The 16,369-nt window shown below is 42.5% G+C and overlaps 1 protein-coding gene across 7 annotated transcripts in view; it reads right to left on the bottom strand.

The window, feature by feature from the left end:
* Positions 1–16,369, bottom strand: part of PCGF5 (polycomb group ring finger 5) — a 104,179-nt gene that overhangs the window by 36,189 nt on the left and 51,621 nt on the right. For all 7 annotated transcript variants that reach the window (XR_013262726.1, XM_077454214.1, XM_077454213.1 and 4 more), the window contains 2 exons: positions 15,664–15,977; positions 12,362–12,458 (listed from right to left, as the gene is read on the bottom strand). Coding sequence is in view for 6 of the 7 variants with exons in the window: in XM_077454214.1 (XP_077310340.1) it covers positions 12,362–12,458; positions 15,664–15,775 (209 nt within the window). In the remaining variant the exon portion in view is untranslated. The remainder of the gene's footprint in view (positions 1–12,361; positions 12,459–15,663; positions 15,978–16,369) is intronic.

Raw genomic sequence — 16,369 nt, 5'->3', positions numbered from 1 at the left:
TGCATCACTAGTGAAGATTTGCAGAAGCGGCAGGTCTGTTTGATGCAGTGCCAAGCAAAGCAGTAAGTCTGTGGTCTCTGATCCACTCTTGTAATATGTCTGCCGTCTCTGATCCAGCTGTTCATTTGCTTTCAGGTGAAAGGTAAAGAGGGCACCTGCTTTACAAAGTTATACTTATGGTACCTAACTTATTAGACCCACCATGAAGCTGTTAAGATTCTCCAGTTGGATCTGTGAATGAAGAGAACAGATCTCACGTACAAAAGGAAACCTCACCTAGATGGCTGCAGGATTAATCTGATGCTGCATCCATCCCCCGCCGGCTCTACGATAAGAACTGGGTGATCAAAGGCTGCTGATTACTCAGTTCTCAGGTCCATTTGGGGCACAGATCAGCTCTGTCCTCTGGCTCTCTGGCCCTCACTGAATTGCCAGGTTGGGGAGGGGGTGGGAGCGGCTGGCTCAGACTCTCAGCAGCATCTGGGCACATCCGGACATTGTCTGGATCCTTGTAGTGCCTGGACTGGCTCTGTAACGTCAGCCGACAGTGGATTTTAGACCACTTTTCGCTGAATTTGGTGACAGGAATGCAGAGTACACAGAGTTTTGGCCACACTTGTTTGAAGATTTCGGCTACAATGAGCTTTCTGTTACTAAGTTCCCTTAATAGATTTGGACACACGGGCTGTATTCACCAATTCATGGAAGAATACGAGTGCATTTTACCATTCCAAAGTAAAAAACCTGGAGTTAGACTTACCGGTAATGCCTTTTCTGAGAGTCTTCCAGGACAGCCATGAGACCTAGGGCTCCTCCTACCAGGACAGGAAACATGTTAACCCCCACCAGATAAAAGGCCGGTCCTCTAGGCCCCATGTCAGCCTTCTCGAGAACCGTAGGACATCCCTGTAAAAAATATGCATAATACACATAACTTCAAGACAAAACTGGGTGGGAATTCAGCTGTCCTGGGAGACTCTCAGAAAAAGGAGTTACCGGCAAGTCCAACTCAGCTTTTCTCTAAGGGTCTTCCAGGACAGCCATGAGACGATGAGCCAGAACTTACCAGTCTAGGGAGGGACAACTGCCTGAAGGACCTTACGACCAAACTCCTGCTCCTGAGCAGATAGGAGATCCAGGTGATAATGTTTAATGAAGGTCGAAAAACTGGACCATGTGGTAGCCCTGCAAATTTGTTCCAGTGAGGCTCCAGCCCTCTTAGCCCAAGACGCAGACAAGGTTCTTGTTGAGTGCGCAGTGACAAAAGGCGGAGGAACTTCTCTAATTTTGTAAGTTTCAGAAATAGCTTGCTTTATCCATCTAACCAAGGTGGCTTTAGATGCACTCTTTCCCTTGTGTGCCCCTGAAAAGAGGACAAACAAGGTGTCTGTTTTTCTAAAGGTCTTGATGACCTCAAGGTAGACGAGAATTCTTCTCATGCCTAAAAAAAACTAAAATTTTATTTTTTGGTCGCCCTTTGGTGAACTACAAAAGGTTGGCAGTACAATATCCTGGGAGCTGTGGAATGTACTGGCCACTTTAGGCAGAAATCAGTTTTCAAAACAACCCGATCCTCAAAAATTGTGAGGAAAGGCTCCCTGAAAGGGCCTGTAACTCACTTACCCTACGAACTGAGGTGAAGCAAAATTGTTTTTAAAAGTAAATAACTAAATATCCTCTAGGGGTTCAAAAGGGAATTCTACCAGAGTTTGAAGCACCAGGGACAGGTCCCAGGTTGGACAACTTCTAACCACTACTGGCCTGGACTTAGAAATTGATTTAAAGAAATTAAAGTGGGGTACCCCCTAAAAAAAAAAAAAATTAAAAGTCAGCAGCTACAAATACTGCAGCTGCTGGCTTTTAATAATCGGACACTTACCTGCCCCAGGGTCCAGCGATGCGGGGGAACGAAGCCCCCCCTCGCTCCCCGCTCCGCTCGCGGCGCCGTCATGCATACTGTGGGCACCCGGCTGTGGCACCCGGCTGTGATACGCCGTACAGTCACCTGGGACACATGACAGGTCCCAGGTGAATGTGCGGCGCGAGGGGAAGTGATGTCACCAGCCCGGGCAATGAAGAAGGCAGACTACGAGGGACCCCCTAGCAACCGGTATTTAGAGGTGAGTAAAAATCTTTTTTTTTACCAATTATTTTTTTTTTTTTTTTTTTTTTTACGAATTTTAAGTAGTTTTATTTTTTTGGTGGCAACACCACTTTAAGGTATAGTGGGATTTTCCAAGAGTTGTTTTTATTGTAATCTCAAATCTCAAAAAGGGTAAAAAAAACAAAAAAAAAAACACACACACACACAACACAATACAGAGCCCATTGGGCATACCCAGGCTCGGTCACACACAAACAAAAGACTAAAATAATAATAAACAACTAAACTACTGTACGCTAGGGCTGCAACTAACGATTATTTTCATAATCAATTCTTTGGTCGATTATTGTTTAGATTAAATTGATTAATCGGTTAATAACAACCTTAAACAACAAAAAAAAGTGGGTCAAATTGACGTTCATTTTCAACCACAGTTAAGGGAAAATATGGAAATAATAGAAAACTTCTTGGTCAAAGGAATTTTCAGACAGTGTAAGTAATTTTCATTCAGAAATTACATTTGTTTTAAAAACAGAATGTTAAAAACGAGTGAAAATTTCAAACATTCTTTCATTAAGCAAATGTACAAAGATTTTTCGTCTGACTATTCTCATCTGAAATTTGATTTGTGTGGCCAGCATAAGGCTCGGTACACACCTATGCAGTTTGCTTTTGATTTGTTTCTGCAGTGCTTTTTACTGTGTGTTTTTTTGCTGTGCATTTCTGCGCACGTGATTTTACTGCAATTTGCATTTGCTTTTTTTTTGGCCAGATTAAAAAACAAAAATTGCTTCAAAAACGCATTACATGCTTTTCTGCAGCTTCTCCATTGAAGTATATTAAACCAAAGAAGCACCATTTTGCGTTTTAAAGTCCCTGACCCTTTCCAAATACGCAACGGCTGAAAAAAAAGCACAGAATTGAACGTGTCCCATAGGAAACCATGTAAATGAACTGTAGTGCATTTCTGCAAAAAGCACAAAAAAACATATAGATGTGAACCAGGTCTAAGACATTTAGTAACATAATGGGGTTAAAAAGACTAAAATAAGCCCTTTATAGAAAAAAAAAAAAGCAGAAAATCACTACTGGAAGGGGTTTATTTATTTTACTTTAGAACTGTGAAAATAATATTTACAGTAGCGATTATTTGCTCTTTTTGTATTATTAAGGGCTCATTTTAGTTTTTTTTTAAACCCTACTATATTATTGGCCGATTAAATCGATTATGAAAATAGTAATCGATTCATTTCATAATCGATTAATCGATTAGTTGTTTCAGCCCTACTGTACGCTCAACCAGCCGTGCAGATTATCTAAAGTATTCTTCTATTTCCACAGATACTCCACATAGCTTATTTTAATCATTTACAAAATGAAATGAAATACACGTTACATATACACATTTACATTCCCCCCTCTCTTCATAACTATTGCCTGAAAAACCCAAGGAAGCCTACAAGTTCAGAGATGCCACTTGAGCGATTACAGGTAATTAATAGAGTGTTACTAATCGTCCATCAAGTCTGCATTAGTGGACAGGGATTCTGCCCAGATGTCCCATATTTTATGGAATTTCTTAGCACAGTCACATGACAGGTAAGTAGCCTTGTATAGTGGCAGAGCCAAGATCACTAACCTCTTCCAAAAATGTATTGAGGTTGCGGATTAAGCCTTCCATTGGAGTACTACAGGTCTATGAGCATAAGAAAGTAATAATCCTAGTAGGGTTCTGCTTGCCCGGCGAGGGGCCAGCGGTTTTACAAGTCCCAACAGACATACCTCTACCGACAATGGCACAGGAATGGTGGTGACAGTCAAAATAAAAGTGGGGACCTCGGCCCAAAAGACTTTAATCTGAGGACAGTTCAAAAAAATATGAATGAAATCCGCTGAGAGTGAGTCGCATCTCCAGCAAGAAGCTGGGATGGATGGATATATTTTGTGTAGGCGCATGGGGGTGTAATACACTCGATGTAGTATTTTGAATTGCACCAATCTCTAGCAGATACTAGCTGTGAAAAGGGACACTCCCACGTTTCCTCCCAATCTTCTGTATCTAGTTGTCATAATCAGAGGCCAGGCTCGAAGACCAATTGCTATAGCAGTTGCAGGACTACCACTAACCAGCAGGATAGGTACACAGGCAGTCACCCTGGCAGATGACACAGGCTCACCTGAGGTGCGGAGTCTAAGTACTATTCGGCTTTCACCAGAGCTCCTGATGGTGGAGATGGATTTAGCTGCATGTTAGTACCAGGTCGCGGTCCTCAGGATCGCCCCACCAGGAGGTGAGCAAGCCGGGGTTCAGTAGCGGATGAGCAGGTAAGGATCAAACAGAAGCGTGGTCAGAAAGCAAGCCAAAAGGTCGGTAACGAGTTGTTGCAGGTTGGGATCATGCAGAAGCGTAGTCCTGGAACAAGCCAAGGGTCGATAACAAGCAGTAGCAAATATAAACGGCAGCAGAGAAGACAGGAGCGAGATACAGGCTGGAGATAGCATAATATTCTGGCAGTGCAGAGACATGGTTTATATCAGGAAATTCATGGGAGGAGCAAAGAGTTCAAGGTTCAGCTGAAATCAAGGTACAAGGCAAGATTGTCTAAAGGATCTGACAAGACACTGTCCAGCATCTCAGACAGCTCAGTGAGAAGATTCATTGCCAGACACAGCTGAGGTCCCAGGTTCAAGTCCAGTTCCTGACACCAGTATAGGGAAATCGACCACCCACTTCGCCTAAAGTTTTTCAAGGCCCGTGTGAATGTTAGGAAGTAAGGTTTTATATATGGTGGATAAAAGGTTTAGATAGAGCTTCATCCCTGAGCAAAGTCTCCAGGTTTGAGGTGTAAAAGGCCACTTGTGCATTTTCAAACTGAGTGTTAAATGCGTGTCTAAGCTGCAAAAACCTAAACAAAATGTGAATTAGGTAGCTTATATTGTTGTTTCAATCAAATGTCGGCAGTCAGCCCTCAGTACAGATATTACTCACATATTTGATGCCCTTGCATGCCCACACACTGGGATCGGGTATGGACCCAAATTCTACCAGTTGTGGGTTAAACCAAAGAGGGTTATGTGGGGAGATGTGTCCAGGAGGCATGGACCGCAAGGAATTTGCCATCGACCATGCCACCGGGACTGCTCTCATTGCCGTTATAAGAGGGAAGGGAGCTCTAAGACCCTGGTAAGGTAGGTTCTGTACCCCAGACTTGCTGCTTCCAGGACCACTGCTGCGTTAGAGTCATCTGAGACCAGCCAGTTGTGGGCATGGGATAAAAGAGCAGCAACAAAATAGGAATGGAGGTCAGGACAAGCCAGACCTCCCTCTCCCCAATGTCTCTGTAGCACTGTCAGCCTAAATCTCGGGTGATCGGTGCCCCAGAGAAAAGACTGTAAAAATTGTGTTCATCAGGCAAAATACTTTTTTGGGTATCCAGACGAGGGCATGTCTGAGAACATACAGAAAAGCAGGTAGAAGCTTCATCTTGAATAGATTAATTCTCCCGATTAGAGAGAGGGGGAGATGTGCCCACACCTTCAATCTTGCTCTTGTCAGTTGTATTAATTAAGGGTATGGTAGTCAGAGGTAGATGTGAGATATAAATACCTAGGCATTTAATTTTGTCTGTCCATAGTAAAGGGAGGTTGGGATCTGCTACATCCTTCGTGGCATTATCCATCGGTACAATTTGGGATTTGTCCCAGTTTACCTTGAGTCCTGAGCAGCTAGTGAAATTGGATAGAACGGCCAGCGTATCCTGAAGTGACTGGGCAGGGTCATTTAAGAAAAGAATAAGGTAATCTGCGTATAAGGCAACTTTCTCGTGTATGGAACCCACTTGTATGCCCCTTACCCTGTCCGCTTGTCTGAGGGCCGAGGCAAGTGGCTCCATCACCAGAACAAAGCGAGCCGGTGACAGAGGGCAACCTTGCCTTCTACCTCTTCCAACAAAAAAGGTTGCTGATAAAGCACCATTAAGTTTTATCTGTGCTGTCGGGTCTTTATATAAAATGTCAATCCACCTGCGGAATCTGTCTCCGAAATCCATGATTTCTAGAACCGAAGACATAAAAGGCCTCACCACCAAATCAAATGCCTTTTCAATGTCTAGTGTAACCATTACCCTAGTGGAGGACTCAGAGAAAGGAAGCTGAAGATGTGTAAACACTCTACGTAAATTTATATCTGTTGATTTCCCTGGCATGAAACCAGTCTGGTCTATATTAACCAGAGATGGGAGAATCGTCCACAGGCTTGTTTACAATATCTTTGTCAAGATCTTGAGGTCATACTTTAGCAAGGAGATCGGCCTATAGGAAGCACAGTGGGATTGGTCTTTGCCGGGCTTAGGGATGAGGACTATATGTGCCTGATACATAGAAGGGGGCAAGGACATTTTTCCTTTACATTCAGAAAAGACCTTCAACAGTTTTGGTGCAATTAATGAGGCATAAATTCTGTACCATTCACCAGGTAGGCCGTCTGTTCCTGGTGTTTTACCACTGGGGAATGAGCAGATAGCCTCCTCTATCTCCTTGGCGGTAAAATCTTTGTCCAACAATTTAAGAACCTCCTGCCAAAGAGTGGGTAGATGCAAGGACTGTAAAAAATTCCCTACGCTGGTCTTCAGGCCAGCCAGGGGTTGCCCTGTATACATTTTCATAGAATAATCTGAATTCTTTTAGAATTAGCTCGGGAGCGGAGATCGACTGTTCCTTTAAAATACTAACTAAAAAGACCTTTGTCGACACCCTCTTGGAAAAATTCCAAAATTGAAGGAACATCATAAGTTAATCTTTGGTTTTCAGAGAACCATGAGTTAAATTTCTTCCAGACCTTGGAATATATGGCTCTAGTGACCGGTTTTCTGCAATTAGTCTTGACTACTTTGTCAGAGAACCCTTGGGCGCTTAGTGTGTTTTCTTCATATACCAGGCCGTCGCGTTCAAGGAAACCACTTGTGAGTGCGACACTGGACCCTGCGATAATAAGTCTTGACTCTTCGGAAGACTCAGTGGAGGCTCTGAGACCAGAGTCTGTAACAGGGAAAATCATGGCTTCTTGGAACAAAAAGGGGCTATTAGAATAAGATCTGTTTCCTCTTTAAGAAACTTCCAGAGGATTTCCGGAATTAGCCTGATCGGGGGAAGGCATTATAGAGGCCAAATGGCCAAGGATTCACCAGAGCATCGATCCCCAATGACTGATCTGCTGGGTTCAGAGCAAAGAACTTCTCTGTCTTGCAATTGCTCCAATCTGCGAACAAGTCCGCTTCCAGACATCCCCATCTGTCTGAGACCAGCAAAGATTTCAGGATGAAGGGACCAATTGTCTTGGCATACCTAGTAGCGGCTGAGATAATCTATCAGACAGTTTTGTGTCCCCTTCAGGTACACTACTGTAACTGAGACTAGATTCCCTTCTGCCCATGATAAAATCTCATGAGCGATAGGTTGAAGTATCAGACTTCTTGTACCTCCCTGTTTGTTGAGGTACGCAACAGTAGCGATATTGTCGGATAGAATCTGGAGATTGTGACCCCTGATGTCTGAAATGCCTGCAAGGCTCTCTGAACCACTAGAAGCTCTCTCCGATTCAATGAAGATCTTGCTTCCCCTGAGGACCATTCTCCCTGCACCATTGTGTTGCTGAGATGGGCTCCCCATCCCCAGAAACTTGCATCCATTGTGATCCTCTGGGATATAGGAATGGACCATGGGAGAAGCCTTGTTAGTTGAAGGTGCGTCCTCCACCACCACAAGCTTCTTTTTACCCTGGAGGGTAACAAGAGCCTTGATTCCAGGGAACTTGCGTCTCCGTCCCAGTTCCTTAGTAGAAACAGCTGTAATGGGTGTTGATGACATTTTGCCCATGGCACTGCGAGAAAGCAAGAAGTCATCAGACCCACTGCTCTTGAAACTTCTCTCAGCGAGAGCGATTGATTGGTCTGTAAGGCTGACATTGTTTGCACCATTCTTGAGACCTTTTCCTGTGGGAGAAAAACTTTATAGTCTACTGAGCAAAATTCGTATCCCAGATATGTCACTTTCTGGGCTGGAATTAAGGAAGACTTCTCTTTGTTTATTAACCAGCCTAGAGATTAAGGAAGTCCTGTATAGTCTGGAGATCCGCTAATAACTTTTGGTATGACTCCGCCACCACTAGGAGGTCATCCAGGTAAGAGATAATAGTTATCACCTTTAACCTTGGCGGAGCCAGCGTCTCCCCCAACACCTTTGTAAAGATGTGTGGGGCTGAGGACAGACCGAAGGGGAGGGTTTGAAATTGAAAATGCCGAATCTCTGTTCCCATCTTGATCGCTAGTCTCAAGAATCTTGAAGGCTGGATGAATAGGGATGTGCAGATAGGCATCCCTCAAATCCAAAGTGACCATGAAGCAGTTTGGGTAAAGCAGGTTTTTGATTGAGAACACCGTCTCCATACGAAAGTGCTTTTACCTGATTAAACGGTTTAGGAGACCAGAGGTTCAGGATAAGCAGATATTTTCCTGATGGCTTCCTGATGACAAACATATGGTAATAAAATCCCTTGCCCTGATCCAATCTGGGAACCGGGATCAGGACCTTTTGATCTATAAAGTTGACAATTTGGAGACCCAGGGCCCTCGCTTTTACCCAATCTTGGGAAGGCAAGGTGACCAATAATCTCTATGGTGGCTGGCAAGAAAATTCCAGCCTGTACCTATTGGTCACTAGGTCCAGAAAGAATGGACTTGAGGTGACTGCTGCCCACTCAGAGAAAAGCCCCCAATCTTCCTCCCACTGGGAGGCACGAGTCACTGTGGCTTGGCAGGTTGTGGAGGAGGGTTAAACAAGACGCCCCCTTTACTTCTGCCCTTGTGCCCTGTCCAATGTTTTTTGGGCCAATTGTCCCTTTCTATAGGACCTCGCTGACTTTGGCCACGAAAAAAAAACTTTCTGGCTGTTTGCTTTTTTTTATTCTTGGAAAAGGCCTTTTTTCTATCGGCCATGCGCCTCTTGCAGACCTGGGTCAAAAAGAAGATTGCCTGTTAAGGGAAGACCACATAGGTGTAACTTTGAGGAAGCATCGCCTTAACAGGTTTAAAGCCATAGGCTTCTTCTGGCCTAATTCACTAAGGCCAAGGTCCTAGCTGTCATTCTTACCGACTCTGTGGAAGAATCAGCCAAAAACCCCATTGCACGAAAGAGGAGAGGGAACGTTTTCAGAATCTGTTCTCTGGAGGTACCTGCCAACAAGTGTGTTTGTATTTGGGTCAACCATACTTCTAAATTCCTGGCTACAGAAGGGGCCAGAGCTGGTTTAAGATTCCCAATTGCTGAGTCCCAGGCTCTGTAAAGAAGGATATCTCCTCTTTTATCCATCGGATCCCTAAGCGTGCCCATATCGTCAAACGCTGGGTCAGAGTTTTTTTTTAAACTTTTGAAAGAGGTGCATCCAACTTAGGATTTTTGTTCCATGTCCTCTTCAAATGGAAACCTTCTTAGTTTACCAGAAAATAAAGGTTTTCTTTCTGGATTTTCCCACTCCAGCTTGATGGTATCAAGAAGGGAACTATGTATGTACGGGAAAAACTCTAACCTTTTTCCTATGCAAACCTTTGTACATGTCAAGTTTAGAAAATTGTACCCTCTCCTCTTCTATATCAAGCATCGTATAGGTTTTAATAAGTCATCTACATCTTCCAATGATAACTTATACCTCGATCCCCTTGCGGATTCTCTATCCCTGGGCCCTGTATGTGTATTCTTTCAGAAATGAATGGATAGATCCAGCTTCAGTCTCAGAGTCTTCACTCTCTGCTGTGGAGTTCTATGACCGGCTGAAGTGCTAACTGGAGATGGACCCTCTGAGGGGAATTGAATTTTATTAATCAGAATTTTAAATGAGCTAAACCTAGACTCAAGCTCATATCTAACAGAAGTCAGCATTTTCTGACAGGAGACTACAGGGTCCTTAACTAGGCTGTCTATACAAGTGTGGCAAACTGCTTTGCTCCATGAGGAGCTCAATTTATTTCCGCAAACCACACATTTCCTTTTTGGTGGCTGTCCTTGTCCTGAGTCTTGGCCTGAAAAAACAAATGACCCCAATGAATTTTACGCCGCATACACTCCATAACACCCTGTGCAGGAAGAAAAAAAAAATGTCCCCCCTTCACCTAGTCCCTATTGGTTACAAGGCGGAGAACACTCACAGGATGTGCAAGCAAGTAAAATACACTTCAGGCTTACCTGTGAGGGGCTGGTGTTAGGGCCTGCTTCCGCTGCCTGTGCAGGTATCGCAGAGGAGTCCACCCCGCCCCTGTAGTGATCCGCAGCCTCTGCTGGGTTTCACCGTTTTTAAAACCACCAGCCTCCCAGCGTCCCTGTTCGTGCCATTTAGAGAGCTAGAGAGAACTAGCGTCTCCAGCGTCCGCTGATGAGGTCAAATGCCCTGCAAGTGACCTGCCTCACTTTAACGGCACACTTAAGCCAGGCTGTTTAGCAGGGAAAGCAAGCTGTCTGCCACCATGCGGCTCATGGACAGGAGCTCAGACATACACCATGGTGCTGGCATTCCTCATGCACGGAGAGGCAGGGACAGCAGCCACAAACCTACTACCCCGGTGGATGTGCCCCTCTGGAACCTAAGAAAAAGGTAGGAATACCACCCCCATCGCCACAGGAGCCATGCTCACAAGACTTAGGGGAATCAGTTTCAGGAAACATATTACCCCTGTCCGGAGGAAACACTAATACTGACAAGGGGCCTGGAGGACCGCCCTTTTATCTGGTGGGGGTTAACGTGTTTCCTGTCCTGGTAGGAGGAGCCCTATGTCTCATGGCTGTCCTGGAAAATGCTTAGAGAAAAAAAAAAACTGATACGATAAAACCAAAAGAAGAGAAATATCCCCTATGGTGGGGTTTTTAGGCAGCAACACAGTATCTGTAATAAAGTAGAAACATATATTTGTACACAGTAGGGATTAAACTACTTAAAAAATAGAAAAAAAGGGGGAATGTACTATTTTATAAAATGTTTATTAGTATAAAAAAAATAAAAAATAATAATAAAAAAAAAAAAATAAAAAAAAAAAGAGTATGAATAAATGGCACAATAGTCAAAAATTGAACTCCACTAGGCAGTTAAAAAAAACATAGTATAAGAATTTGGATGTACATATATAGACAAAAGAATATATATGTGCATCCAAATTCTTATACTAGGTTTTTTTTAACTGCCTAGTGGAGTTCAATTTTTGACTATTGTGCCATTTATTCATACTCTTTTTTTTTTTTTTTTTTATACTAATAAACATTTATAAAATAGTACATTCCCCCTTTTTTCTATTTTTTCAGTAGTTTAATCCCTACTGCGTACAAATATATGTTTCTACTTTATTACAGATACTGTGTTGCTGCCTAAAAACCCCATCATAGGGGATATTTCTCTTCTTTTTGTTTTCTATCATAATCTAGGGGTGAGCAGCACTCTTTAACTTTTTAGTAGCGTGTTACTTTTTTGCTTTTTTATCTGATACGATAAAACCAAACCATTTCCTTATATTATACAGGCCTGTAAATCCAGTCTTCCAGCCAGTGAATAGTTGAATAACCAATGCTCAATGTTTTTTAGCAAAGTAAATATTACATATATTTTTGTTTTATCCACCGGCAACCATATTGTCTGTCCTGTAGGACATATACTGTAGGAAGCTGTATTTTCTTATAGATATGAGGCAAAAGTAGACACACACACACACACACACACATATATATACATATACATACATACATACACACACACACACAGCTGTGTGACACTGCATCGCATCATACAGGTGGAACCACACAACTTTAGATTTGTGTGCGTGGGCAAATTGATCATTTGTTTATCTTTAACGGTTGCCAGTTCCAGTTGACACATCTAAAAATAAAGGGGGGGGGGGGGGGAGAAGAGATTCTGACATTGTATCCTTACCAAATAATGAACAGATCTACAGCTCACAAGCAGGGTATTCATTTTACTTTAACCGCATGAATGAACATATATGTTTGAATAAAGAAATCATGTCTAGAACTGGCTTCCTCAGATTACATGGTGGTATCAAAACACTACAAAACTGCAAAGTCTATCAAATATATATTGTTTAGGAATGTTAGTAAATATAAATGAATTGCACATAATTAACACTGGCAGCACATTAGAGGGACTAATACAAAATCATCCTCAATGGTATTTCTCTAGAAGAGAAAGAGAAAGCATTCACATACCTTAGCATTTCTAAAGGATTGGTTTCATGGACCTGGTTTCCACATTTCGGGCAATCGTTGCTCTCTTCAAAATGTTGGACTATACAACTCTTACAAACTTTATAAAAAATAAAAAAAACACACAGGAGAGGTGGATATAAGAAATGATTCAGTATACTTGTTGTAGAAGTGCTATATACAAAAAATTAGAACACAAAAACACATTATAGTACAAAAGTCCTTTGCCAGCCAACTCATTTTATCTAAACAGGTGGCACTCTAGAGCAGTGGTTACCAAACTATTCTCCCACAGGCCAGATGTGGCCCTTTGCTTGCCTTTTATCTGGCACTTGGGACACTCTTCCTCACTCCGACATCAAGAATGGGGTATTATTCTTCCCACTTACACCAATGATGGGGCACTATTCCTCCCACTGACACCAATGATGGGGCACTATTCCTTCCACTGACACCAATGATGGGGCACTATTCCTTCCACTGATACCAATGATGGTGCACTATTCCTTCCACTGATACCAATGACGGGATACTATTCCTCCCACTAATATCAATGGGGCACTATTGCTACCACTGATACCAATGATGGGATACTATTCTATTCCTCCCACTAATATCAATGGGGCACTATTGCTACCACTGATACCAATGATGGGATACTATTCTATTCCTCCCACTAATATCAATGGGGCACTATTCCTCCCACTGACACCAACGATACGGCACTATTCCTCCCACTGATACCAACAATGGGGCACTATTCCTCCCACTAATACCAATGATTGGGAATTATTCCTCCTCCACCTAACCACATGTGTGCTATGTAATTTTTTACTCTCACTGACCACAGTGCGGCCCCCCTAAAGTCTGAAGGACAGTAAACTGGTCTTTTGTATAGAAAGTTTGGAGTCCCCTGTACAAGGGCATCACTGATGCCAACAGAATGGCTCTAGGGTATAGTCAGCAATGTGTTGGAGTTGTCCATTGTATTTGTAAAACAGGAGAGATTATAAAGTGGTCTGCAGTTGAAGAAGTGTACCTTGAGGGAATCATCACCTGCATTACCTGAACAAGCAAACAGTACAAATTGGTATCAATGTTAAAGCAAAAGTGATAAAACATCACCAAAAAAAATAGGGCACTGGGATTGTCAGCTGTCCCAAAACAAACAACTTCTTTAAAACTTGCCATTTCAGAGAACACAGTTTCCATATTTAATGGCTACCGGACAGATCTGCATGTCAGCAGATAAGAGGATTATTTGCTTAAATAACTTGTGAAAGTCAAAAGGGAAGAGGATTTACTCTGTTCCTGTCAATGTGACAGGCTGATCGCATACATCACTTTCACTGCACATTATCTTTACAAACTGATGCCCAAGCGATGCCACTAGAAGGGTACAAGACAGATACTCTAAAACAAGAACCGTACAACTGAAAAGTAGAATAAAATAAAATGGCCAAGTGGAAGTCTAATTATAAAAGCAAACCAAACAATCATAAAAGAAAGTGTATGTAAACCCCATCCATGAACTCTTACTTGCTCTGTTAAAGCGGTATTAAACCCAAAACCACAAATGGAATAATATTGCAGCTTACCAACCATTAAATGTGGTGGCTGCATCAGTTTTCTTTTGCTTGAATTTGTTCCCCTCTGTTTTCACCTAGTGATCTGGCCAGCAACACACCACACCTCCTGCATTAGTGAGACACTACTCTGGATCAAGGAGCATAGGAGGCACAGCAGCATTGTCAAGGGGGGTTGTGGCATGCAGTGTTAAATGTTTTAGCAGATTTAGAACCACCTACAAAATGAAGCCATGCTCCAGATCACACTTTATAATCAGTTACAGCAAACATTTTCTTTTCTCTTTTGGGATAAAGTTTTACATGAATAAATAAAAGCTGATCATCTGATCACCTCTGCCAGTTTTAAGTGGCTTGTCTCATCCATGTAAACTGATACATTCTGCTGGAGAGTTTGTGCTGTAAAAAAAAAAAAAAGACTTGCTGGTTGGATTTCCAGATGAAAATAGAAGAAAGAAAGCCTAAAAACAGAAACGAATACAGCCATCATTTCCAAGAACTGGTAAACTGCAATGTGTTTGCTTTTGGGTTTAATACTGCTTTAAATAGAACATTGAAAGCATGTTTGTATATCTGTTTGATAGACAAAGATACTTGTCTATCCTGACAGAAAACCAGTAAGCTCCTAACTTCTTGTACACACTGCAGTGTTATTTAAATTGGTTGTAAACCCTTACAAACCGCTTTGACCTACAGGTAAGCCTAGATTAAGGCTTACCTATAGGTCTAAGCCCTTGTACACACGGTCGGACATTCCGACAACCAAATCCGTCGGATTTTGTCTGAAACTGTTGCATACACACAGTCGGACAAAGTTGTCGGAAAATCCGATCGTACGCAACGTGATGACGTTTCGTTAAGACGGGACTACATTCAGGCTAGTAGCCAATAGCTTTGGTCTAGGAATTTGATCTGAGCATGCGTGGCACTTTGTCCGGTCGGAATTCTCTACACATGATCGGACAAAGTCCGATCGGATCATGTTGTCTGAAAATTTTATAGCCCAGCTGGAAAACTTGGTCCGTCGGATACTCCATTGGAAACAGTCCGATGGAGCCCACACACTGTCGGATTATCCGACAACACGGTCCTATCGGACATTGTCCATCGGAATGTCTGCCGTGTGTACATGGGCTAAGAAATATCTCCTAAACCTACACGGTTTAGGAGATATTTACAAAAAGACAGACACCGCTGTCTACGGCGCATGCGTCGTACACAGCGGAGCGCAGGCGCATTCAGCATGTCGCTGCTAGCGGCGATATGCCATTAGTGGCGGCTCCCATGCGCGGGAGTGATGTCATCGCTGCTCAGGTGCTCTTAGTGGCCGGAGCAGCGTTTACTTGCTTTGCAGGGTTTACTTCTTTAAAATAATGATATTGGAATTGTGTGTAAACACAATCTCCTCTATGTTATGGAGAAGAGAAGAGGGGGGAAATGTTCTGTAGTCTTGTCCTAGGGTGAAATTTTTGCTCCTCCATAAATACAGTACAGTAAGTGAATGCCGTCACCCAGCAACAGGAAGTGTGTTACTGGCAGGATCACCAGGTGAAGATAAACGAGAAAGAAAAACCTAAAGTAAAATGAAGAGCCATTGCAGCCACTACAAATATGAGCTAGTAAGATGCAATATAGAACTTTTTCTTTTCATCCAACAGCCTTCATTATCCTTGATCACCTTTGAAGAGTCTTGTACTGCATTTTAAAAGCAATACTCACACGTGTGCAGGCACTCTGTGACGGTGGTGGGCTTGATAAGGTAGCCTTTGCAGATATAGCAAGTGACGTAAGGATTGAATTCTTTTACCATGCGCCTCCTTTGGGCTGCCATTGACAATATACCTAGAGACAGACAATCCCTGGACACAGCCTGACGGGACAATGGACCAGGATTTTCAAAATGTGGCAAAACGTCTCGAATTCCTCACATTTTTATCGATGTGAGGTCTGTCCTCAAGATGAACTTTTCAAAAATATTGCTCATTGCTTCAGTTTGCCTTTGGCTGTTTAATACGTGCTACGCTTCCAGACTCCTGTTAAGCGAAGGGGACAAGACAAGGGACAAGAATTAAAACCAGTGCACAAAAAGTATGTAAAGTGTAACACGTGTATTAAAATGATCAGGAGCAACAATATAAAACATAATACTGTTAGGCTTCATGGACAAGGGACATTTTTACAACATCCCCTGAACGATTTACCTTGAGAAATAGTAACTCACGCTTAAAAATAATATATATATAGTGATTATTAAATCTTCTGGTTTACGATCCCTTCCTCTTAATATTTAAATATTTTAATTTTTTAAGTAGTAATCCTTTAAGTAGTATCCAGGTAGATGCTTGGGTAGGATATATAGTGTATGGATTAATGAAGACATTCACGGTACGGTCTTTTACGTTTGCACCATTACATATCTATACCA

The sequence above is a fragment of the Lithobates pipiens genome, unplaced genomic scaffold (assembly GCF_037356315.1).
Source record: "Lithobates pipiens isolate NorthernLeopardFrog02 unplaced genomic scaffold, aLitPip1_a1.2 Scaffold_25, whole genome shotgun sequence".
In the NCBI taxonomy this organism is placed as follows: domain Eukaryota; kingdom Metazoa; phylum Chordata; class Amphibia; order Anura; family Ranidae; genus Lithobates; species Lithobates pipiens.
This window is presented reverse-complemented; position numbering and strand designations above follow the sequence as displayed.